The 25714-nt window shown below is 36.7% G+C and overlaps 3 protein-coding genes across 3 annotated transcripts; 1 reads left to right on the forward strand and 2 right to left on the reverse strand.

Annotated features, from left to right (window-relative positions):
* Nucleotides 1-6456: 6456 nt before the first annotated feature.
* On the reverse strand, nt 6457-11024 carry LOC103963716 (serine/threonine-protein kinase D6PKL2). The gene is made up of 3 exons (XM_009376567.3): nt 10563-11024; nt 8800-9864; nt 6457-7787 (listed from the first exon to the last, which is right to left on the reverse strand). Exons 2-3 carry the CDS (start codon nt 9729-9731, stop codon nt 6896-6898), a joined length of 1824 nt encoding a protein of 607 aa, XP_009374842.1. The 5' UTR covers nt 9732-9864; nt 10563-11024; the 3' UTR covers nt 6457-6895.
* A 5173-nt stretch (nt 11025-16197) lies between these two features.
* On the reverse strand, nt 16198-19763 carry LOC103963715 (phosphoglycolate phosphatase 2). The gene is made up of 11 exons (XM_048590948.1): nt 19532-19763; nt 19285-19352; nt 19034-19126; nt 18872-18943; nt 18727-18798; nt 17638-17697; nt 17502-17554; nt 17258-17355; nt 17057-17156; nt 16665-16768; nt 16198-16565 (listed from the first exon to the last, which is right to left on the reverse strand). Exons 1-11 carry the CDS (start codon nt 19623-19625, stop codon nt 16468-16470), a joined length of 912 nt encoding a protein of 303 aa, XP_048446905.1. The 5' UTR covers nt 19626-19763; the 3' UTR covers nt 16198-16467.
* Nucleotides 19764-21591: 1828 nt separating this feature from the next.
* On the forward strand, nt 21592-25376 carry LOC103963711 (farnesyl pyrophosphate synthase). The gene is made up of 12 exons (XM_009376560.3): nt 21592-21962; nt 22305-22329; nt 22438-22553; nt 22695-22781; nt 22896-23012; nt 23097-23185; nt 23873-23924; nt 24290-24385; nt 24485-24529; nt 24618-24707; nt 24803-24874; nt 24966-25376. The coding sequence occupies exons 1-12, from the start codon at nt 21852-21854 to the stop codon at nt 25092-25094; spliced, it is 1029 nt and encodes a 342-aa protein (XP_009374835.1). The 5' UTR covers nt 21592-21851; the 3' UTR covers nt 25095-25376.
* The last annotated feature ends 338 nt before the right edge of the window (nt 25377-25714 follow it).

A 25714-nucleotide genomic window follows, 5' to 3' on the forward strand; every position in this document is an offset into this window, starting at 1 on the left:
GTCAACAACAACTTTCAAATAAATTTAGTTAAACTGATGTATTTTTTAGTCTTATTTTAGTGGGAGTGGGAAGGAAAAAGGGAAGCCATTGATTTTGTTAGATAACTAGATAGATTTTATTTTATTAGGAAGAGAACAAATACTAACTCCTCCTCATGTCATTCATTTTTGGTCAACAATGTCATGAGTCATAAGTCGTGAAAGAGATGAGGGAGGAGAGAGAGATTCAACAAAGGATGAATTTTTTTTATTGTGATTGAAATATAAATGGTACATCATATATTATTATATAAATAGTGAGAAATTTTAATATTTAAGTTATTAATTTTTTAACATATATATTTTACTATTTGTATAATAATACGTGATATACTATTTCATGTTTTGATCATATTGAAAAATCTCTCCAACAAAGGCCGAGACAATCGAGTCATTCATGCATCATTCTTCCTTTCCTTATTTCTCCGTTCGGCAACACTTTCCTCACAAATTCAAAAACGTTACGTTTATCCTACCCAATCAATCTATTCACTTCAAGTTTCTCTCTCTCTCTCTCTCTCTCTCTCTCTCTCTCTCTCTCTGGAAAATTGGGAATGGAGTGAGTGTACAACACATATCCTAAGTAGACTTAAATGAATCCGAATCATCACCGGATCCTTTTTGTGAGGATTTTGGGGATCTGTGAATCGTATTCGTTCATCATACATCGTGCGATCAAAAATCATTTTAAATATTTTTATTTAAAATGAAACACAAACAGTACCTAATAAAAACTAACCGCATGATGTACAATGAGCGGACACGATTCACGGATTTCTAACATTCTCAGCAAAAAAATCTGAAGAGAATCGTGTTGGGACTTAAATAGGCTTGTAGTAGTTAGATTAAATAATTAAAATAAAATTAATGGATTAATGTTAACAAAATAAAAATGAGTGTTGATTTCTTCTCTTTTAATTGCTAAAATTAATGGGTTAAATTAACAAGATAAAAAAAAGTGTTGATTTCTTCTCTTTTAATTACTATTTTTCTGCAATTTAGTATTACAATCTAGTGGTATTCCTCCTTAATTGTAAATGAGATATTTTAGGTTCAATTATTAGCAAAAGCAAAATTGTCACATCCCAACCCGGGCCCCACCACATTCTGGGCCCGCTCCATCACTGTAGCACGATATTATCAGATTTAGGCCTCGACCACGCCCTTACGGTTTTGTTTCTGGGAACTGATACAAGAACTTCCCAGTGGGTCACCCATCATGAGAGCACTCTTGCGTTACTCGTTTAACTTCGGAGTTCCCATGGAACCCGAAGCGTGAGCTCCCAAAAAGCCTTGTGCTAGGTAGGGATGAGAATATACATATAAGGCTTACAGGATCCGCTCTCTTGGACGATGTGAGATGTTATCAATCCACCCTTCTTAGGGGTCCGACGTCCTCGTCGGCACACCACGGCCAGGGTTAGGCTCTGATACCAAATTGTCACATCCCAGCCCGAGCTGCTACTACATCCCGGCACACCACAACAGGGTTAGGCTCTGATACCAAATTGTCACATCCCAGCCCGGGCTGCCACTACATCCTGAGCTCGACTCCACCGTAGCACGATATTGTCCGCTTTGGGCCCCCACCACGCCCTAATGGTTTTGTTTCTAGGAACTCACACGAGAACTTCCCAGTAGGTCACCCATCATGGGATTGCTCTCGCGTGCTACTCGCTTAACTTCGGAGTTCCGATGGAACATGAAACCAGTGAGCTCCCAAAAGGCCTCGTGCTAGGTATAGATGGGAATATACCTATAAGGCTTACAGGATCCACTCTCCTGGGCGATGTGAGATGTTACAATCCACTCCCCTTAGGGGCCCGACGTCATCATCGGCACACGTCCGGCCAGGGATTGGTTCAGATACCAAATTGTCACATTCCCACCCGGGCCCCCACCACATCCCGAGCTCAACTCCACTGTAACACGATATTGTCCGCTTTTGGCTCCGACCACGCTCTCACGGTTTTGTTTATGGGAACTCACACGATAACTTCCCTGTGGGTCACCCATCATGAGATTGCTCTCGCACTACTAGCTTAACTTCGGAGTTTCGATGGAACCTGAAGCCAGTGAGCTCCCAAAAGACCTCGTGCTAGTTAAGGATGAGAATATACATATAAGGCTTACAGGATCCACTCCCCTGGGCGATGTGGGATGTTACAGAATTTGAACCACATTATACTATTTCATTGTAAGATTAAGCTTATCCTTCTCATATTTAGTATAGAGAATAAAGAAAAATAATGAAAATAGCTTCAAATCTTTACATTTTAATAAAAAACCATACACTAAATTTTATTTAATGATAAGGACAAAAAATTAAAAAAAATCCAAGTGCGCTGAGTGCACATCCCTTCCCCACCCCCCCTAAAAAAAACTTTGTAACTCCAACTCGCCCTCCTCTATAAACCCCATCCCAATCCCCTCTCCCACAATACCTATAGTCTATCCCTCCTTTACTAACACCACTAATTCCGCTGTGAGATCACCTACACCTTCTACTCCCGTCGCTCGTTACTCCTCACCATCATCAATTTTCGATCCCCCAACCTTTACAGAAAGCTTCGCCTACTACCCATCCGCCCAATACTTCATCGTTAACTCCATCCACAAATGCACAATCCTCTCTGTCTCCGCGCCTCCTTCCACGACAAAGCCTAGCAAACCTATACCCTAATTGCCTAACCTTCAAATCAAGCCCAGTTTCCTCCATGCCTCATTTTATGGAAAGCCATGGCTTGATGGAACAAGGTTGCATAAGGGAAGGTTTGCCAATAATAGAAGGGAACAATATCAGATCAAATCAAGTCCATTAATTGCCTTTTTCAATACAAAGCGAATTGTTTGAGAAAATTGCAAATTCTGATTGGAATGATAGGTTCTAGATGGTTGCTAACTTTGACTGTATTTTCATAAACAGTGTAGTAAGTTTCATAAACAGTGTCGTAAGTTTTCATAAACAATGCAGTAAGTTTCATAAACAGTGTCGTAAGTTTCATAAACAGTTTGTGCGCGTGTCATATATTTTTTTTAATATTAAAATTATGTCTTTTTCATTAAAATTAAGTTCTTTTGTCTTTTTTTATTAAAATTTAAAGGTTTTTCATTAAATTTTAAGTCTTTTTAATTAGGGAATTGTTATTGGCACTCTAAAAATCTCATTCTACACTCCAAACTTTCTATATTTGGAAAGAAAAATACATTTGTGAGGAGTGTAGAATGAGATTTTTGGAGTGCCAATAATACTTCCCTTTAATTAAATAAAGTTATAGCATGATTTTTTTATTAAAATAAACTTTGCTCAAGTTATTTTCATGAAAGTTCCCTAGATAATATCGTTTGTTAAAAAAATTACTATTTTTCTTAATAATATAATAGTTATTTTTGTTAAGATTTCTTGTGAGTTGGTTTAGTTTAGAACTAGCATTTGCCTACACACTTTGTGTGTATAAATACATTTTTTTAGAAAATGAGAGAGAGAGAGAACGCGGAAGGAATGAGAGGTCTTTATTTTTTTTTTTGTTTTTTTTTTTTTAATATTGGAGGTATTTCAACATCACCGGTAGGTGAGACTTCAATAAAAAACAGTAAAATTTGAACTTGTGAAATTATATTATTGCCCATAATTTTTTTTGTGTGATAGAAGACTAAGTAGTTTTTTCATTTACTTTTAATTGACAAAGATGATTTCATTAATTAATGGAGATATATTCATATCATCGTCAGTCTGTTATCAGTCAGTCATTCAACCATCCATATATGACATATGATTATGATTCCAATCCATGCAATAAAATATGGATCCGGCTTCTCTGCCCTCTCACTTCTCATACACTTTCATTTCCTCTTATTTTGTGCGGTCACGGTTAAGCCACGTTAACATTTTATATTGATTTTTTTTATAGAGATAATAAGACAAAAAAAAATAGTAATATAAAATATTGACGCGATTTAATCATGATCGTATAAATAAAAGGGGATAAGAGTGTATGAAAAGTTAAAGAGCAGAGAAGTCAAGGCCATAAAATATTGGGTCCCGTCCCATGGCATTGCACATTCCTAGATCTCTTTGGAGCCGTCGGATATGACTCGTTGTCAATTTCATGGAGATGCAGGATCCCGATGCACTAGCACTAGCACTACTTTACTTTGGTATCAAAAATCAACTTAAAAGAGAAGGAAAAAAAAAAAAAGGGGGGGAGGCAGAGCAATGTGCGCCAAATTAATACTTGTGCCTAACAGACAGCACAGCACCAGCACAAGCATAGATATCCCAGCTGAAAGATTCCTCCCAAACCGATCGACCAATAGGATTGCAAGTTTGGAACCCTCCTCCCTCCTCCCTCCTCCCTCCTCCTCGTCCACCCTCAGTCCCAGACTCTCAGTCCACACCCCAAAATCCGGCAGCGTTTTTTCATGTGTTTAATTCCATTTTTCTTTTTGCTGTCTGCGAAGTTCACTCCTTCTATTAGTATAAATTACATTTTTTTTGTTAAATTTTTTTTTCTTTTAAAAATAGTAATTTGTATACAAAAGCAAAGTTTAAGAACAGTAATTATTATAGGGTGAGTCCGGAGTTAGAGGGTCTTAACCTTGGTATATTTTTGTTAGGGAATAAGGGTTATCCTTTTTAAATACGAATTGACTTCAATTCCAACAGGTTAGTTGGTGTTAATGACGGAAGATAAGATGAAATTGAATAATAAATTTTTGGGGTGTGTGGAGGAGAAGGATTCTCTTCCCTCCTAATCTCTCTTTCATTCTCTTCCTTCCTATTTGAACAACGGTTACGATTTAATCACATCAATATCTTATATTGATTTTTTTATAGAGACAATAAGACAAAAAACAATATATTAGAGGAGTGGAGGAAAAGTGATGAAAATAGAAGAGGAAAGAATCCTCCCCTTGTGTGGATTGTAATCAAAATTACTACAAATTGTTGACCAATCACCATAGGAATATCAGATGATGTAGTACACAAGCAGTATATTCGATTACGTTTTATTATGTAATGTTTCTAAGTTAATGATATCGTTTTCTTTAAAAAAAAAAATAAAATAAAATAAGAATTCAAAATGGAGAGTGTTGAGGTTAAAAGATTCAATTACCAAGCTAGCTTTCATGCACATAACTACACGTAAAAATAAGAAAAGGAAAGAAAATATATATTGGAATTAACAACCGTACAACTTTTCATGTACATAACAACAAATATAAGTCATCATGAAGTGCGTATTTTGCAATTCAAAAGCTATAAACTACAATTCTAACATGCAACGATGTGTAAATTTCAAGAATGAAAAAACAAATTTCAACAAAGTTGTAAAATTTAAATTTTGAGGTAAACCGGTAGGCTTTCAGTTCAAAGTATTAAGTACCTCTACTTGTTCATGGAGTGACATCATAAATAGTAGCCTAATACCGTGGGGGAAACTAATATGTATCATTATTAATTAGCAAGGTCTTCTCTTAGTTTTGGGAGATGTTCAAAATAGGTATATATATATATATATATGTAAGATTTAAAGTCCGACTATTCCATAAATAGCTTTAGGCTTTTACTATGTTAGAAAGATTTCTTAATGTATCGGAAACGCTTCTTACATATGTACTACAAAATGATGGATATGAACAGTTACATATGCAATGTAATTATATACATATATTATATATGTAAGGACTAAGGGGAGAGAACTATCAAACGAAAGCAGGTAGAATTACAAATGGAGCCCTGCGCATATCAAAGTACATTTAACCAGTCGTTGTGCAGCTTATAAAGTTTAACCAAATAATATTGAAAGATTAGCAACACCTAGTTGGCTGAAAAGCAGTGATATCAAAATGTCGTAGGCGTCCAAAGCCGATCGTGAATGTACTACCAGTATGGTGGCGCCGGAAGCACTAGTAGCGGATACCGCGATGATCTGCAGCCGCAGCATGATGAAGATGACGACGATGATGAGTACAGAAAGGACTACATGAAGTGCAACACAGCAAGCAGTAGCATAGCCGAGATTGAGGAAGAGGAAGGTGATGATATCGATGATGAGAAGAAGTGTAAGACCTATTATTCAGACCGAATTTTGTAAAACATGACTTAATTGTGGATGATTGAATTATTATATAAGTGTTGATCAATGTGTTTATTTTTTAGGAAGTTTTAACAAAACACTCTCGGTACCGTTCACTTTTAACGAAAAATCACATTTTTACCTTTCCCTGGTACTATTCACTACACCTTTATTTGTCATTTTTCATTAAAACTAAAGTTTTTTTAAATTTTTCGTTAATTTTCCTTAATTTTTATTGGTAACACGTCACATAATTTACAAATTTGGTCTAAAAAGTTAGTTTACCTAGCATTCTAGTTAATTAAGATCCAACCGAGGCTGAAGAAGTCTAATACCATGTAGAAAAGGATTTTCCTTAATTATGAAAATGTACAGTAGAACAATATTTATACAGGGATTACAAAGGTAACAGCCCTATACTAATTACAGAGTAAATTACAGGCTCATTTGGAGGTACTTTATAAAATAACTGAAAACGCTTTCGGTAAAAACGTTATGAAAACCAATTCTTTGTAAAAATCCAAGTGGATCTAGAAAAGTACTTAAGTGCTTTCTGCAAAAAATCACGTATCTGATGCTTCTTTCAAAAAACACTTCAAATGCTATTGAAACCCAAAATCAATTTCACCAAAAGCTTTTTCGACCATTTTAAAAGCATTTTCCAACGAGCCCTACAGCTAATTATCATAACGAAAGCTGTAACAAAACTCATTGAATTGGTGATAAATGTTGCAACTCGCTAACAGAAACCCTTTGCAGTCAATAAACAACTATTGCTAAAAGAAATCAAACTCCAGATAATTATCAGAACCCTTTTGATCGGGAGCTGCGATTGTGGGGGTAGGAGGAGCCTTCTCCTTCTCGCTTGATGATGCTGTTGGGGCTGGTATCCGCTCAATCTCAACAGGCCTTGGGATATCCGGTGGGGTAGCACAACGTATCAATGCCCAATTTACACCTTCAAAGAAGGGATGTTGCTTAATCTCAGTTGCCCCTCGTTTATATGCCAATCTGTGCTGTGGTTCCTTAACAAGCAATCCCCTTATGAGATCCCTTGCTGCAAAACTGACAACTGGTGATTCTGGAAACCGGAGAGGCTGACCCACAACATTGAACAATGTCGCGCGATTCCCGGAACCCTTAAATGGAGTTTTACCAAACAACAGCTCATATAAAAAGATTCCAAAAGTCCACCAATCAACAGCACTTCCATGACCTTCCCCCTTGATGATCTCAGGTGCCAAATATTCATGGGTTCCAACAAATGACATGGACCGGGCATCAGTTGGCTCAGCAATCAGCTCAGGTAATGGTCTAACTTGGTTTCCTATTTCGTTTTTAGATTTTTTGTCCTTCTTGGACTTGCTAGAAAACAGACGTGGTCCAAAGCATGTTGTAGGAGCTACACAGGATGGTTGGATACAGGAAGGTGGCTCAATGCAAGCTGGCTGGACACAATACACAGGGTTCTTGCGCAAGGGTTCAAACTCCATTGATGATGTTTTGACAAGAGTTGGACTAACAGCACAACGGAGGGAAAGATCAAAGTCAGACAGCATTATATGACCATCTTCCCTCACCAGCACATTTTCTGGCTTAAGGTCACGGTAGACAATCCCAAGCATGTGGAGGTATTCCAGAGATAGCAGGACCTCAGCAACATAGAATCTGCAAGCTCCAAATGAAAATCAACTTGTTACAATCAAAAGCTATGGACATGTACTATTTTAGTCCTGGCGACCACAAGACCATTGCTCAAATTGATTGAAGCAATTGTTTGCAGAAACCAAGATAAAGCCCACAAAATACATACATTTAGACTGATTACATCAAAACACATCAGCACTGAAACCCTTAATTTTTTAACATAATATCCGTCATCCCCCCCAATCTTACTAACTAGAACTTTAATCGTTTCAAAGTTTTGAGGACTTTCTGCAAGTCCCTAGAATTTTGGAGGAATAGACGACTGTTACATAATGACTGGTGGAAGATTGCCGATGACATATAATTGAACCACATAGATGTTCTACATAAAATGACTAGGGCACTTATCAAAGCACTTAGACAATGTAATAGCATCTACATTGTTTTTAGATGATATGCACCTAAGGTTTTGATTTCATCAGTTAAGGATGGCTCCAGTATTTAAACTTTGCTGAACATGATGGGAATTAATCGCACCAACAGGAAAAAGTTGGTGCAAATAATAATGCCACACGAATGTACAAAGAAATATCTTTTAAGATAGAAAAGCAAATGGCAAAGGCCATAGCCTATCAGTAGCTCAATATCAATTATAGTCTTGCTTCATTTAATGCTTTTACATGATAACCAAGAGCATTTTCTAAAAGTGTTTAACTTGGAGCATTTTCTAAAAGTGTTTAACTTGGAGCATTTTCAGAATACAATGTTTGGTTAACCACCTATGGCTAAAAGGTAAAACCACATCCTCATTGAGGATTGACTTGCTGCAGACAGACCCCATATAATCTACATAGGCCTGACACAAAGCTTAAATATAGGACATTATCTGAAAACTTTCATTTCAATTTTCAAAACAAAACCACACAATCTAGTTTACCAAAATAATCTGGGATGATATGAAGATGAAACAAAAGATTCTTGTGAAGTAAAATGAAGAGAACCAGATAAATGTGTGCAATTTAAATGAACATACTTTACTGCCTGCTCAGAAAAATGCTTCCCTGGCTGCCTCTGCCTGAGAGTGTGCAAGTCTCCTCCAGGACAGAACTCCATTACCAAGCATGAAAACTTGTCTGTCTCAAAGTGGGTATATAATGTTGGAAGGAAGGGGTGATCCAGAGATTGCAGTATCTCTCTTTCTGTCTGAGCCCGAAGAAGCTTTTTACGACTTGCTAGAGACCCTTTGTCCATAACTTTCATTGCAAAATAACATTTTGTTCCACTCAGCTCTGACAGATAGACACTTCCAATATCCCCACAGCCTAACCTCTTCAGCAGTCTGAAATGACCCAGACCCAGAGCCCCATCTCTAGTTCGGACAGCTTGAATAGCTTCCCATCTCAGGTCATTTGCTTTGTGAGGTTTGCTGATGCTGCTACTAAAGCTGCTACAGGTGCTCTCATCACTCACATCACTGCCAGTGCTTCCTCTACACATACTGCTCTTGCCACTCTCAACAAAATCAACTCGATCACTAATCTTAGCACTTCCACTGGTCTTGGCAAGGCTGCTTGTTCCATCGCTCACTTTGGCTGAAACTGAACTGTCCTTCACACTTCCATACTCTGATGTCTTCTTTTCTTGATCAACAGAACTTTCAAGTGAGCCTCTAGTCTCATTTGCAGTAGAATCTATTTCCCTTGTTGCCTTTTCAAGGTTGGATGACATTGACAATGAAATCGAATTCAATTTACTAATCAAGGAATCCGCAGATCCTTTGTCTTTAGAATTTGTTGACCTTTTATTATCAGAAGCGTTTACTGCAACCTGCTTTGATGAGTTTTGTACAGATTTTGGTAATTGCTCCGGGAGCAATTGCCTGAGATCATTAGTTTCTACCGTCTGCCCACCAGCTGCTTTCTGTTGCATTCTTGAGGAAGCTCTGGTACCAGATTTTGAGGCCATCAGATTTCAGAGGTAATGGGGGTTATCAAGCAAATTGAAAATTTCATTGCCCTCCCCCACTCTGGGCAACATTGTAACCTCCATTAGCAGCCCACATAGTCCCTTGTCAACTCTTCCAGCAGCAACAGTCAATCTATATATTATAAAACATTCAGATGCGATACATGTATACCTTGTGTATCCTTTCAAATCGGAATTGAAAAGAAAGACATTGACTGCAATCATTAGACAACCAGCTCATTCAAATGACCTCAGGAAGTAGATCACACAATTGGTAAAGCATATAATCAAGCAGAGAAAGACATGCAGATTGCAGAGGCACCCCTGACAATGGAGGATCAGATGATGTTGATTCACACAGATATTAATGATCAGATAGAGTGCATTAGCCACCCCTTTTACCCTTTTACGCTTTACCCACCCTCCAATACATATACAAGGAAGAGGCAGAACAAAAATTAGTTAAGGAAATTGAAAAAGAAACTGAAGAATTGAATGATATTAGCATAAGCAGCAAGTAAATGCAGGTAACCAGATAATGCAGTTTCTAGTTTCTAGTTTTATAGAGAAATAGTAGTAGGCGTTTCGTTAGAAATGGAATAATATTAGCATAAGCAGCAAGTAAATTAAGTTGATGAATCGTGAGGGGACAATTACATAGAGCCCAGATCTATAATCTCACAAAACCGAAGCCTTCAGCCAAAACCAAGACAGATCCAAAAGCACAGACACACCCGGATGCAGAAAGCAAGTCTAGTCCACAACGCATAGCCTATCAACGGAAAAGGAAAAGTGTGTCTGTGAGAGAGAGAGAGGGGCAAAAAGGATTACCTGAATTGAAGGATCAGAGTAGAGGAGGAGAAGGAGGCGGCTTTGGTTTGGCAGCGGAAAAGGAGAGGCGCTGTAGAAAGCGCGCAGCTCACAGCTTATTAGTTGATGCTTGTGGGGAGAGCAACTGAGGGAGCAAAAGGGAAGCTTGCTTGATTCTTTTAGAGAGAGAGAGAGAGTAATAAAACAGACAGACTGGGCCTCCTCCGCTTCTGCTGGTGGTGGACTATTAGATTTAGGCGGAGAGAGAGAGAGAGCTTAATATATTATTATTATTATTATTTTTTTTTTTGGTCCCAAAAGTAAGGGGAAGGGTCCGATCGCCAAACTTGTAAGAGTCGCGATTCATGCTTGCCTCCCTTTGAGGCTCCTCCTGCCCAACTGCTTTCGTGGACTGCTTGAAAGCCAAGCCCCCACACACCTCCGTGATTTTCTTTCCTTTTTCTTTCCCATTTTCTAGTTTCTAATTTCGTACTATCAATAAACTCCTTCTTGCTGCGGAGACTATCTACAATAATCATTGTATGAGCTGTAGGAGTATTTGAACAGTTAGATTCAGATTGTCAAATTTTGGACATAATATGAAGACAATAGACGTTAGCGAGGTAATATATATGAATTATTTGATTTCAAATTCAACTAAGAGTGCATACAACATGATGAATATGTTGATCAAATTATGTGAATCGAACTTAATACATTTTCCGAATCAAATGCATTTACTACACTAGAGTAAAACAAATAAATGTAATATAGATCAAACATCTGGATCTCACTCCATGCAGAATAATTTGGTAATATGGGAAGGTATACAGCTAGATTGATATCTGCCTAATTTGGTACATGTTTTGCCGTATCATATAAATATGGTCAATAAATTTATTGGTTGGTCGATGACTCGGCCTATGGGAATGTTTGAGAACGTATGTATGTGTTGTGTATACTAAAACTATTATATGATCGAGAGGATAAGAGCAATATTTGATAAGAAAAGATGTTAATTAGTACGTGTAGGATAAGGTCCATATACATACATACATACATACATATATATATATATATATATATTGTTTTAAGAGATTGGAAATATGCATCAATTCAAGGGTTTGATGGCAACGTACGTGTAGGGTTTGGTCATTTAAGGTTGTCAACTACGACTGATTAGATCGGCACTCCCATCTTTTTCCTCCACATCCATATTTATTATTAGCTCTGGAAATTATCTTCTTTGTTACGATATATGTGTGTGTGTGTGTGTGTTACGTGCACTTGTTGTTGCCGCATATACAAGGCAACAAGCAAGGCCCCAAAACCTAAATGCTATTTTTCTGATGGGACAAGGCATCTCATCAAACTCTCAATCTCTTTACTGTAACACATATTCTTTTATTGTATATTGCACTACTGTTTAGTGTTTTTATTTGCATGTAAAATGTTTTAGGTTTGACTCATGGTGGAAACGAGTTTAATGTCACATTATTGTGATATACCAGTAGTTAAGTTTGAAATTTGAAAATTTTTAATGTAAATATGTAGTTATATTAAAAAAGTAGTGGCTTGGATAAGTTATCCCTTGTGTTTGCTTATTAATTAGGAAAGCAAAAGATGGTTTTCACAACTATATTTGGTCCCATATGACTACGAAATCTTATCAATTAGTTTTTAACAAGGATGGTACTGTCAACACATGTTTTTTTGTTATCTCTCATGTATTTTTTTGGTTCATTTTTATCTTATAATCTACTTTAATTTATTCGATTCAACGATAAAAAATTAATTGAAATATTTGAACAATAAAAAAGAGTGTGTGAAGGCTAGTTATATGAAAAGAGTCCATATTAACAATGAACAAAAACTAATACAATATTCAAACAACTTTGAGTCTCAGATATTTTTACAGTCCATATAATACGTCCTTCCATATATATCTTGAAGAAGGGATTTCCAAGTCTTTTCCCCTCTCTGGCAAATTCTTATCCACAATAATCCGTCTTCCATTTTTTTATTGACAAGAATGATAATAGGGGGGCACTAGTAGTAATCGTCGTGTTTCATTTATTTTTCTGGGCAGCGTGCACGCTCGATCGGCATGTATGAAGGAGTTGTATGTGTCACACACACACACACACACACACGTACATGCATATTAATTTGATTATATATACTCCTGTCATAGTTGATATATCATTGCTGTGGTTGGTTTAGTTGTCCATGAGATATATATGTATGTATGTATGTATGTATAGTTAGCAAGGGATGCTTGCGACAATTCCATATTTATCCCCTAAATCGTTTAGACCAAAAAATGGATCCCTCTTAAAGTGACTCTAAACCAACCAGTACATACCAACACATGCAAACTCCTTCTTTCTTCTCGGTTTATTTTCTGGTAGAAACAAGAAATAAAAATTGTAGTTGTTAATGAAGTAATTAATTGGTTATATTCAACTTCTAACATTAGTCATATGATTTGCCTTGATGATCGTATTTTTTTGTTTTTCTTTCAGTATATGAAATTCAAAAGTAGAGGGCAAGCCAATTGGGAATCTTAAATACCTAATTCACAAAAAACGACAACGAATCTATTTTGGCATGCGATGGACTGCTTTCTTTTTTACCTATGTTTTTTTTTTTTTTTGCTCTCTTTTGTCACGGACAACTTTGCAGTTTTATATATTTCACAAATTACAATTCAGGTTGTCTCTCACAACCATATACACAAACACGATGAAAGTACTTTTATAATCAAGTTTTCGTAAAAATACGAGTAAATTATTAAAAAAACACTTAAAATACATGCAAAAAGCAATATAACTGGCCTAATTAGACTTATATTAACATGCACCCCTCTTCACTTTACAATCAATTAAAATATATAATATATATTATTAAATAAAATATTCAATCATCACCGCACATCACGTAATTTACAAAATATAATTAAAAGATATGATTTCTCTATAATTTTCTATAATAAACACTTTGTTTTCTTTAAAAGAATAAAAAAGCAAAAGCACACAGCCCCATGCATACACACACATATATATATAAATATATATATGTATATATGTATTAGTTGGAGCTAGTTGCAAGTCTTGGCACCATACCACATGCATCTTCACTTATCTGAATCTTATTCAAAAAGGGAAAAGTGCAGTTTCTGAATTTCTATTCACTGCTCGTCCTCACTTGGTTTCACTATTATACGTAAAGAAACGTTAGGATTTTTTTTTTTTTTAAGTGAGACTTTTAATAGATTCTCTATCATTTTATTTTTTTGACACAGTACATTATAATGTTGGCATAAAAATTATGATAAAAAATATGGTAACAAAAAATCTATAAAAAATCCAACTTTTAAAAAATCTTCTTAGCATTTCTTTTTTGTACGACTAACTGAATTTGAATTCAACACTCATTGGAGACTATTGTTTACTGGTTCAGAGAGAGTTAACGGAACATGACACGTTGCGTACACGTGGTATACGGACCCCATCCAGTTACAGAGGCAATTTCCAATTTTGCATTACTTCTGTTCATATATAATTACATGTACATATACACAGTTGTTGAATAAATATTGTGTTGAATTTGTTTATTCTCTGACGCTAACAAATTGTTTTGATTGAAGGACTGTTGAATCAGCATCTTATTTAAGTAAAAATAAATGGCAATGGAATATATTCTCTTTTTATGGTCTTTAGTTATGCAGCATGCTTTCGATGCCTACACTTCGATATACTCTGCATCTCAAAAGGCGCCGTCTGGTCTGGCCTGGGAATCCGGTAATCAAGCTGGCGAGGAGATAATTTATTTATGGCCTAATTGGATTATAAGTTTCCGTGGTAACAGAATAGTTGGAAGATAATCATGTAATAAAAATAAAAAAAAACTAGAATTTAAGCTTATGTGGTGAAGTTTATTAGGATTTATGCCCAAAATTGAAAATTCCGTTAACTTTGTGTTAATTATTAGCATGTGAGCCATAAATATTAGGCTAAAATGAAACTCTTTGTTAATTGTTAGCACGTGGGGCTGGCCCACGTGCTAATAATTAACCGAAAGTTTACAGATATTTTAATTTTGGATACAAATCCTAACAAACTTTACAACATAAGCTTAAATCCTAATTTTTTTTACCATAGGGGTTATCTTTCAACTACCATGTCACTACAGGGACATTGCGGATCCAGGATTTTAAACTCAGAAGGTCCCAATTATAAAAGTCAAAAAATTTATAAACAAAAATAACATTGAAAATTTAAATATAATACATTTCATTTAAAATCATATGCAAAACCATATTACAAATTATAAAATCATAATTCAAGCGTCCATTACGAGGTTTCATAAGTTACTAGGGAGTACCTAAGTTATTGATTATCTAATATGAACCACTAAATTTAAAACACCGGTCAAATAAAACTCTTCCCAAACTCCCACTATTTTTCTAACCAAACACACCATTTTTCTCTTTTACTAGTTTCCAAACATCCACCTTCACTCTTACTAAGAACAAAGTTGCCATACCTCCACCAACCGCCTCCCTCCCCATTCTCCCGAAGCCATGGCAGCTCCACCCCTAAATTTCACCAACCATTGACAGTTCATATGCATCTTACTAACATTATGAAGGAAATTTCAGCCATAAGAAAAATTACTAAGATGGTTGAAATAATTTTGGGAAATTTGGACTTATGTACTGCCCCGCCAGACGATAGAGAAAGGTTGGAGGAGAAGTGGGTGGCACCGATGGATTAGACCATGGCAGAAGTAAGGAGGAGAGAGTAGGAAGAGTCCCTATTTTCTTTTTTCTCCGTGCGCGGTCATCTTCTCCGAGAAGAAGATAGCCACTGCAACCTGCAACCTACAACCTGCACAGACCTCATGCTCAAGTACGAGGGGTCCCTGGAAAATTTATAGCAGCGATTTAGGATCGCCGACGGGACTAGGGACCTCCCAGGTCCCTATGTGGATCCGCCCTTGCACGGGGACTATTAATCCAATAAGCCATTTATATATGAATGTAAAAATAGTTCCTGAAATTGGCATAGCTCCTCATTTTGGTCCTTGAAATTTGAAGTCAATAGAAGTGGTCATTGAGTTTGTCCACCATCAATTATTTTAATAATTATGTAAAAAATCTCTGTTAAATAAGGATAAAATAGCAAAAGTACCCTCAACTTTTGTCAAATCATTTTGGCTCATGGTTTATTAAGTCAAGGGTATTTTGTCCATTTGGTCCTTGTTTAACATAATTTTTAATGGAATGACCAAAATGATTGATGGCGGATAAACTATGATTTCAAGGACCAAAATGAAGAGTTACACAAATTTCAATAACCATTTTAGTGAAAAAGTCTATGTGAATAATATCATGGCATTGACAAGGGCTTGTAAACTTAGTTTAGTTCATATTCTATCGTCTCACAAGTATACTTATGTTGCTAGACTATAAACATTTATAGAATAAAAATAAACATGGTTCATCATTTCGTACTCGTTACTTGTGACAAGTTGAAATAAAGAAGATTTATGGAATTGTTATTACCATACGGGACGATGATTCTCAGTTTGGCAAGAAGTGGAACATTTACAAGATAATATTATGGGATTCGTTATAAAGATTAGATGGATGTCGAGCAAAGAATTGTCTAGTTGAAAATGATTGTTGTAAGCACACATGGTCATGGACACAGTGGAGTCGATGCGGATAGACGGTTTGATTGTAAAGTGTGTATCACCCTTTATGAGTCTTTGAGTTGTTCCGCTCAGCCACTTTTTACGGCATGCTAGATATTTTGATTCAGGAATCAGCATGTTATTACACAATTAACTAACACATTTGATTTGAGGGTCGGAATGACCACGAACTGGCCTCAAAGAGTGTCAAACACATGGGAAGGGTTCAAGTCATCAAGTCCAAAATGTCGGACAACGTGCTTGTATAGTACTCTGGTTGAGTCTTATTTGAAGGGTCCTCCAGAGCAGATTGAGTCGTCACACCTGTTGCAAAATTTGCGACCACCATTACGAGTATCAGCATGTTAATCAACAATTACATCAATTACTTTAGCATTGCAATATGAATAGAAACTCTCTTACCCGAAAGAACGAGTAGAGTTCTGCAGCCAGCATTCTGGCCAAACAATATATCAGTATCTAATCTGTCACCCACCATACACATTTTGGAGCAACTAATATTGAATCTGCAAACGAAAAGGCAATGAGTCGGAAACGTTCTCTTCATGATTGCAAAAATACACAATAAAGGCATGTATATGACATGAAGTTTGAAAACCAACGTTGACCTCTATTCTCTACGAACAATCATATGCCGTCATGCAATTCAAGTGTTCATATTCTATATGGGATACCATTGTCTTTTTTGGCAGTTGCATAATGTGGAGTTCACTCACTTGAAATTTCAGACAATGATCTATTCTTTAGGAATTTTGTTCTTTCAAAAATTATGTACAAAGGTAAACAATTCTTACTTCTTTAACAAAAATTCCATCAGGAAATTAGATGGCTTTCCAACTACAATAGGCTCCTTCTGGGTGGATCCACAGATTGCAGCTACCATACACCCCGCACCTGAAACCCAACAAGGGAAGTACTATAAAGCAAAGTTTTAAACCTTATATTTGATGTTACGTTGATTTTCATCAAGAAGTGGAAGGGAAAGAAAAAAGAACCAGGCCATTCTTGTAAATCAGTCATGTGTCCAACTGCATCTCTATTGGTTGCAATGAAAAGACATCCTGGATTTTCACGTATGCAGAGGGTTCCATATCTGACAGGTAAAAGATCTATAGTCAAGTAGTGAAGACAAATGTTTTAGTACTCGGCATCATCTGTGTGGTTCGTATGAGCAAAACTGAATATTCTGCCCTAGACTGGAAACTGGAGAGAATGGAGCAAGGATTTTAACGTTCTTACTGAAGCTTGTAATAGTTAATATACTGGTCTAGTCCAACCACAACTGCTCCAACCTGCGAATAGGAGTTGCAAAATTTTTAGACTCTGCAGAAAGAAGTCACGGGTCAAAACAATTACGGGCAAGAGGTTACATTACACTCTTATCATGTTCAAAGAGACAATTTGATTTCAGCTGCGCAGTTTTTCTCCCATCTTCCTGCATTGTAATGTTTCATCAGTTTCTTCTAATGCAAGATTTCCATGATAATAAGAAAAGAAACCACATTCAAATATGTTATAAGCCTAATGCTAGCATGAATCATTTCCATAACACACACGAGAATGAACACGGTTTAGCAAGTATCTCTGTGGTACAAAAACATTGGGGGTTCAAATACACTATAGCCTATACTTGTCAAAATGCTTGTATCTGTTTCAGTTGAGCTGTCTTGCTAAAATATCAAACAGTGGTTACTTGTTCAGTGCAGTAAGTTTCTTAAGGCAATTCAAGCTGTCCTCAACTACTAAGCTTATATCAAGCATTTACAAAACACCAGATGCAAGCAACACCCTAATGCGCAGGATGAGAAACGGGATTCACCCATCTTCATAATCATGGTTCTTGAAGATGAAAGTGAAACTAGTGAATGAAGCAAACAAAATTAAGTTGGGATGTAAATATAACAAGTTATAAGTTCCCAAAAGAAGAAACGATTCTGAAAAGTTCAAAATAGGGAGGTCTCTAATTTCTAAAGCCAGGGCAGGCCAGCAGCAGAGATACAGAGATAACTACATGGTTTTCTTAACTATCTCCGTTCATGAGAGTAAGGGGAAAAAGCTCTACAGTCTATCAGTCCAATTTTCCTCTCGGGCTCATTTGGTATAGAAGATAGGATTTGAATGGATAAGCAACTATAGACAAGGTTTGTTGAAGGAAGAAATGAAAACATTGTGACCAACTTGGAGGTAGGAGATCTATTACTTGTTAAGCAAAACTTATCTATTCCATCCACCTAACCAAGGAATGATTAGAATGGAGGAGTTTCCTTCATGCTTAATCCCCTTCTAATCCCCTCATATGAAAAATCATTCCCTTTCCCTTTACTATACCTTGAATTTAGACGGTTATCCATTCCAATCCCATCATAGAGGGTTATCCAAACTAGGTCTTCAAGCCCAAAAGATCAACTGAAGAAAACAAAAAAACAAACAAAAAGGAAAAAGAGAAGAGACAAGATGAGCTTACGGGGCCACCGAGAGCTGTAAATCCAGCAAGCTGCAGCTCTTCCAATATGCCTTGCTCCCCTATCACATAAACCTGCAAAGAAAGCAAGCAATGTAAGAACAGAAAGACAATGAAAAACTTACAAAAAGAAGAATAAGCAGCAAACCTTCTTGTGTTTGGGGAAGTTAATGAGTTGCAAGTACATAGCAGCGGCAAAGGATGAAGAGAATATCTCATCCTACAAATACAACGGATTTGATTCAACAAAATCAAGTATATTAAAGATTTCGAAGAGTGACAGAAAAAGAATTGAGAGAGGAGAGGTCACCTCAGAAACCGAAATGCCGAGGGAAAGGAACTTGTCCGCGTATTGCTTTCTTGATTTTGTGGAATTGTTGGTAACGAACACCAGCTTCTTCCCCTAATTTATCACTAAATCATTAGTTGGTTAATTTACTGTGATTATTGAATAAATCAGAATGACAGTAGCTTTTTTTTTTTCAAAAATAAAAAATTGAAACGGAAACCGGAAATGGAGAGAGAGAGAGAGAGAGAGAGAGAGAGAGTGTGTGTGTGTGCCTTTGATCGTAGGAAGTGGAGTGTCTGAGGGACGCCATCGATGAGCTTATCGCCCTTCCAAATGACACCTGCTCAGTGCAATTATCATAAATAAGAAATGCTGAAACAAAAATTATAAAAATAAATAAATTCAAATGGAGGATCTGCATTTTTCAATTGAATATTGGTGGAATATCAAAGTATAACAATTGTATTGAAAATGACAACAAATAAAGGGTATAAGAAAGAAGAAAGGTAGATAAAGGACCATCGCAGTCGAAGAGAAAAGCTTCGATAGAATCCAGGAGCTGGTTCGCGTTCTGACGCGAAAGCAGCTGAGACTCGGACAGGGAGGAGTTCATCGTCAGGGTTAGGGTTTGGGACTGCAAATACACTACTATTACTCTTAGACAGACGTCACAGACCCAGTCATTCAGTCAATCCACTGAACCTGGAGGGGAGGGGAGGGAAGTGGAGGGAAACAGGACAAGCCATGTCACTGTTACTAAAGGGCCAATCAGCAAAGCAATAATAAGCCAATATCTCCTGGGCCTCGTCACCCAAACCCACATATCGGTTGCAGGGCTTGCTCGGCGAATGATTTTTTTTTTTAATTTTTATTAAACAAATGATATAATCTACACTAAGGGAGTGAATGAGTGGATTAAGTCTCACAATAGGTTACCAATAATGTGATTCAAATTCACCTTCAGCTAAAACCGAACCTAAAACCTCTCACTTACAAGTGAAGAGAAATACCACTAAATCGTAGTACTACGATCTAATGGTATTCCTCCTCAATTGTAAGTGAGAGGTCCTAGATTCGATTCTCACCGAAGATAGTTGAACCACATTATTTTGACAAATCCATTGTAAGACTTAGCCTACCCCCCACCCCTTTAGCGTAAATAAAAAAAAAAGCAAAAATTGTTTGTGCGAAATTCTTTTAGTGCCCATATTTTTTATTTTTAGTTAGAGGAAATTATAGCAATGATCCCTCAACTTTAACTCAATTGGAGTAATAGTCTTTCAACTAAAAATCCATAATCATTGGTCCCTTAACTCATCAAAACGTGCAGCTATGGTCATTTGCATCAACCCCGTTAGAATTTCCATTAAAATAAGTCACATGCCACGCATATGAGGCTGAATCAAAAGGTAAATATGAAAAACCAAATGAAAAAAATTGTAGCAATGATCCCTCAATTTTAACTCAATTGGAGAAATGGTCTCACAACTTTAACTCAATTGGAGCAATGATCCTCCAATATGAGTCATTCTCTCTTTCAGTTATATACAAAAGGTATAATAATAATTTTATTAGTTTTTTTTATTAACAAGCAGAATTATATTGATATGTAGTTTAAATTATTTAGCAACTTATATTGAGTAGCCAAGTTCACCACTAATTTATAATAAAGTTTTTTGTGATAAAATTCTACACTTATTAAAATGTGCATGTGAACAATATGAACGTTGATTATGATTACCAAGGCTAGTAATTACTTGCATCGAAGCCTTTTATAATACAATTTTGTTGACGCAGTATGTACAAAAATTTGTCACACTCAATGCGTCAATTTCGACTTTACCTAATAATGGAAATGCAACATGAACAAAGAAAGAAATAATTGAGAGAGGGAGAGAGAGAACGAAAAGCTGAATTCCAATACGGCGGCTGTAGGCTCTAGTTAATTAACTAAAGTCGTTGATTTGTATGAAAAGAAATAATGAGGGAGGGCCCCTCTCTTCTTCTTCTTCTGTTGTTCAATATTGGTGGCTGGGTTTCTCACTCCGTGCGTAGGGGACAATCGACAATGACACCCTGGCTGGCTGGTGTGAATACTGCTGTGCTGTCTTGCTGGGGTGGAAGGCGCTAATAAAGAAACAAGCAAACAAACAAATAGGAGAATCATCCATTATGCTATCCCACCGGTCGCCAATGGGGTGCTGGCCCTCGATTCCTTCCATGTAATGGGAATTGGATTTTGTCTTTCTATCTTATGACCCTCACCCTCTCTGCTAACTACGATTCTGCCATTGTCCCTCTCCTGCTTGGTAGTTGGTAGTTGGTAGTTGGCACTGGTTGGACGAAATTGACTCAAACCAAACCACTAAAATATTATTTGACACAATAGGTCCCACATGATTTCTTGATCTCGAAATAATAAGCACGAAACACAACTTACATATGACAATGCATTTTTTAAATTGATACACTACCTGTTTCATGTAAATCATTTTCTACTTTGTTTTAATAAAAGTTGCGGTGGGTTACCCTTAAATATACACAAACACAACTTGTCAGAAAACAAAAGAAAAAAAAACCAATAATGTGACCTGAAGTGAGAAAATGAAGAATGGCAACAAGTGCAAATTGTGAGAGAATTGGTACCCAAATGCGGCAGAAGATCGAGTTTAAAAGCTGAAAGTGAGCGACCTGTTTATTTATTTCCCTCTGTACTATTAAGTCGTGTCGTCTATACAAGGCACATCTCTCTCCCTCTCTGTGAGTCTGTGAGTATCTTGGGAGGGCTCTGAGACTAGCAGTGTCTGTGTGGTGGCGGATTAGATTGGCAAAACTGACAATGGCGGATCTCAAGTCAAAGTTTCTGAAGGTGTACTCCGTTCTGAAATCGGAGCTGTTGGAAGACCCTGCTTTCGACTTCACCAAGGACTCTCGCCAATGGGTCGAGCGGGTATTGATGTCATCATTTTTCACTTTTACCATCACCAATTCAATTCAATTCAATGATTAATGAATATATTTGGTATCGCTGTCTATTTTCTCTTAGTTGTTATTAGTAACGTTTCAGCTCCATAACCATAATCCATCAACTGTTTCCTTGTTTTGTTTATGATATCAAAACAACACCTCATAAGTCAAAACATCTGATTCAATTTCAGTAGTCTATGGTCGTCGGAATTTTACATTTACATTTACATTTGATTTACACACATCATTACTACTGACTGACTGACTGACTGACTGCCTGCCTGCCTGCCTGCCTGCCCGCCCAATTTACTTTTCTCTGTTACAGATGCTGGACTACAATGTGCCTGGAGGTCAGACTTCAATTTCATCTCAACTTTTCAATTAAGCAAAATTCAATTCGTCAGCTTGTCCTTCAACTTATGCTGTCAAAGGATTCTGACTCTTATCCTGTCCTTCAGGAAAGCTCAATCGGGGATTGTCTGTTATTGACAGCTATCAGTTGTTGCAACAAGGAAGGGAATTAACTGAAGATGAAATCTTCCTGGCCAGCGCTCTCGGTTGGTGCATCGAATGGGTAAGGAAATTAAACCACTTCCATTCTCTTTTGAACCTCACAGTTATTTTCTACGTTTTTTGTTTTGTTTTGCTTCTTGCGCATTACACTAGCGCATTGCATGACAAGCTTACTTTTTTGTTATGGTCACACTACTTGCAGCTTCAAGCATTTTTTCTGGTTCTTGATGACATCATGGATGGCTCTCACACACGGCGTGGTCAACCTTGCTGGTTTAGATTGCCCAAGGTTTGTAGGAAGAGCAAATATATGTACATTTAAAATTTATTCATTTATTTATTTTTGCGTTGTCATTGTTGCCTTGTTGGTAAATCAATTAACTTGAGAAACTGTATCATGTAGGTTGGGATGATTGCGGTAAATGATGGTGTTGTGCTTCGAAACCATATCCCAAGGATTCTCAGAAAGTACTTCAGAGAAAAGCCATATTACGTGGATCTTCTTGATTTGTTCAATGAGGTAGGTGGACTTGCAGATTGTTTGCCAGATCATTTTTCCGCTTTAATGGAGAGCTAAACGCTAGCTTATGTCATGTTTACGCAGGTGGAATTTCAAACTGCCTCAGGTCAGATGATAGATTTGATCACTACTATCGAAGGAGAAAAAGATCTATCCAAATACTCATTGTCAATGTAAGTGAAAATCGTACAAGATCATTGCCATTTGCCACTAACAAAATGCTTGTAGACATGCTAAGATTTTAATACAAGTAACCAGCCCATATGCTGTTTCCTATTATGAAGTTAATGCACGATGCTGCAGAAAAGAATGCAAGAATTTGCATGAAATTCACAAATGCACGTTGAGAAATGAATTTGTTACAGAGACTAATCCTTTGCCTTCTTTTGTATGGTATATTCATAAGCCTTCACTATTGGACCAATTTGCCATCTTAATTTGTAATGCTTAATTCCTTATACATTCGGTAATCTATGGGTTATAAAGGTCCAAACAGTCTAAACAGCTTGAGTTGATGACCACTTATTGAATTCCTTTAGATAGGCTATGAAGTTTAGCCAAGGTATGCCAGTGGAGTTAAATCTCACCGTCTGATTGAATGTTTCTCTGATATTATTCTGACATCCATGGCCAATGTTCTCACTACTTTGGATAAGAAATATTCATTTGGGGTGTCGGGTATGTTAAAAGTTGGAACCTCTTCAGACCTTTTAGTAGGCTATGGTATGGTGAGCAGGGTAACCGGAGACAAGTTTCACAATGTGACTAGTTATTCAAATAATTAACATATTATTCTCTATTTATGTCTAGTTGTAGTATGATATTTCAATTTATAAACAAATGGTTTGGATCTTTTGCAGTCACCGCCGTATTGTTCAGTACAAGACTGCCTATTACTCATTTTACCTTTCCGTAAGTAGATACTTCTTTAGCACTTAAAGCAATCAATACTTGAACTGTTAGTATTCCTCAATGCTGTTTCAGTTTTTGTGCGGGAACGCTATTGTAAACCAGCATGTTTACTTATAATCTATACCTAGTCTGTGAAATTTGATGTAACTTAGTACATCCTTGTTCCCAGTACATAAACTCCTTTGGTCTTTGTTTAAATCAATAAGAAGTCTAATTTGAGAAAGATACGAGCCGTTTTGGTTCCTTTTTCTGGATTGATATCATAAGATATGTACATGCCACATCCTGTCACATGTCCTCTTATTTTGTTCAGATGTTTTATAATGAAAGATTTGGCTAACCCTAACCGTTTGCTATCTACTCAGGTTGCATGTGCATTGCTTATGTCAGGTGAGGAACTGGAAAAACATATTGACGTAAAAAACATTCTTGTTGAGATGGGGATCTACTTTCAAGTACAGGTAAATGTTTTGTTGAATACACAAAAACAGAATCCCTCCGCACAATGGAACTCTTCAATTGCTTTTGTTAACTCTCTTTTTTTCCTTTGTTTTAAATAGGATGATTATTTGGATTGCTTTGGTGATCCGGAAACGATTGGTAAGGTGAGATTCAGGGAGACGGCCTTAAATATTTCTCTCGTGTTTCTTATTTGATGGGAGTTGAGTTGTAATAAGTAGTTTGTGATATCAGATAGGAACAGATATTGAAGATTTCAAGTGCTCTTGGTTGGTGGTGAAAGCTTTGGAACTCTGCAATGAGGAACAAAAGAAAGTACTACATGTAAGAATCTTATATATATTTTCTAATCAGCGTTAAATTTTCTCACTCACTAAGTCACAAATGAATATGATTTGTGTGCGTATTTGTGCACGCAGGAGAATTATGGGAAACCAGACCCAGAAAATGTGGCAAAAGTAAAGGCCCTCTACAAAGAAGTCGATATTGAGGTTTGAACTTAATTGATTGTGTATGATGAATTGTTATAGTATAAGATGACTGGTAGATGCTGAATTGAGATTGTGATCGTGATTGTGCTAGGGTGTATTTGCGGATTATGAGAGCAAAAGCTACAAGAAACTGACGAGTTGGATTGAAGGGCACCCAAGCAAAGCGGTGCAAGCTGTGTTGAAGTCCTTCTTGGGCAAGATTTACAAGAGGCAGAAATAGAAATCTCAGATATGGATTCAGTTCAGCCCCTCATCTTTGTTTTTGGCTGCTGATGATTTATGCTTTCCATTTATTTTTTCTGAAAAAAAGAAAAGAAAAGAAAAAGGAATAGCTTATCCCACTATCGAAGAATGAATATTGTTGTATTTGTAATAAAACATGGAGTTGCAGACATGCAGTTGAGTCAGTTAAGGGTCAATTATTAGTTAATTTATCACAAGTGTTGTTGATTAATTGTTGAATACAGAGACTAAGCATCGTCAATTAATATTATCATTCTCATCTCAAAGTTTCTCAGTTTCCAGTTGAGAATATTAAACAACCTCCGGCCTCCTGCTAAGATTCAGATTGATCTACGATCCAAATATTATATAATATAACAAGAAACATGAGATCATGGTAAGTTTGTAATTAATATGTGATTGATGTACCACACGCAGTGTTCTAAAACGCCCTTCCCTAAGCGCACTCATTATTGCCGAGATCATGGTCTACTTCTTCACATCCATCGTGCAACGCATGCAGTTATCGATAGCCTGAAGAATCATGGTATACATTTTCGAGTACTAGCTACAACATTACGTATGTTGGTACCGTAGTATATAAACTTGAGGGCGAAA

Source organism: the organism of the source record quoted next, unplaced genomic scaffold (genome assembly GCF_019419815.1).
Source record: "Pyrus x bretschneideri cultivar Hongxiangsu unplaced genomic scaffold, Pyrus_bretschneideri_v1 Contig33, whole genome shotgun sequence".
NCBI lineage: Eukaryota > Viridiplantae > Streptophyta > Magnoliopsida > Rosales > Rosaceae > Pyrus > Pyrus x bretschneideri.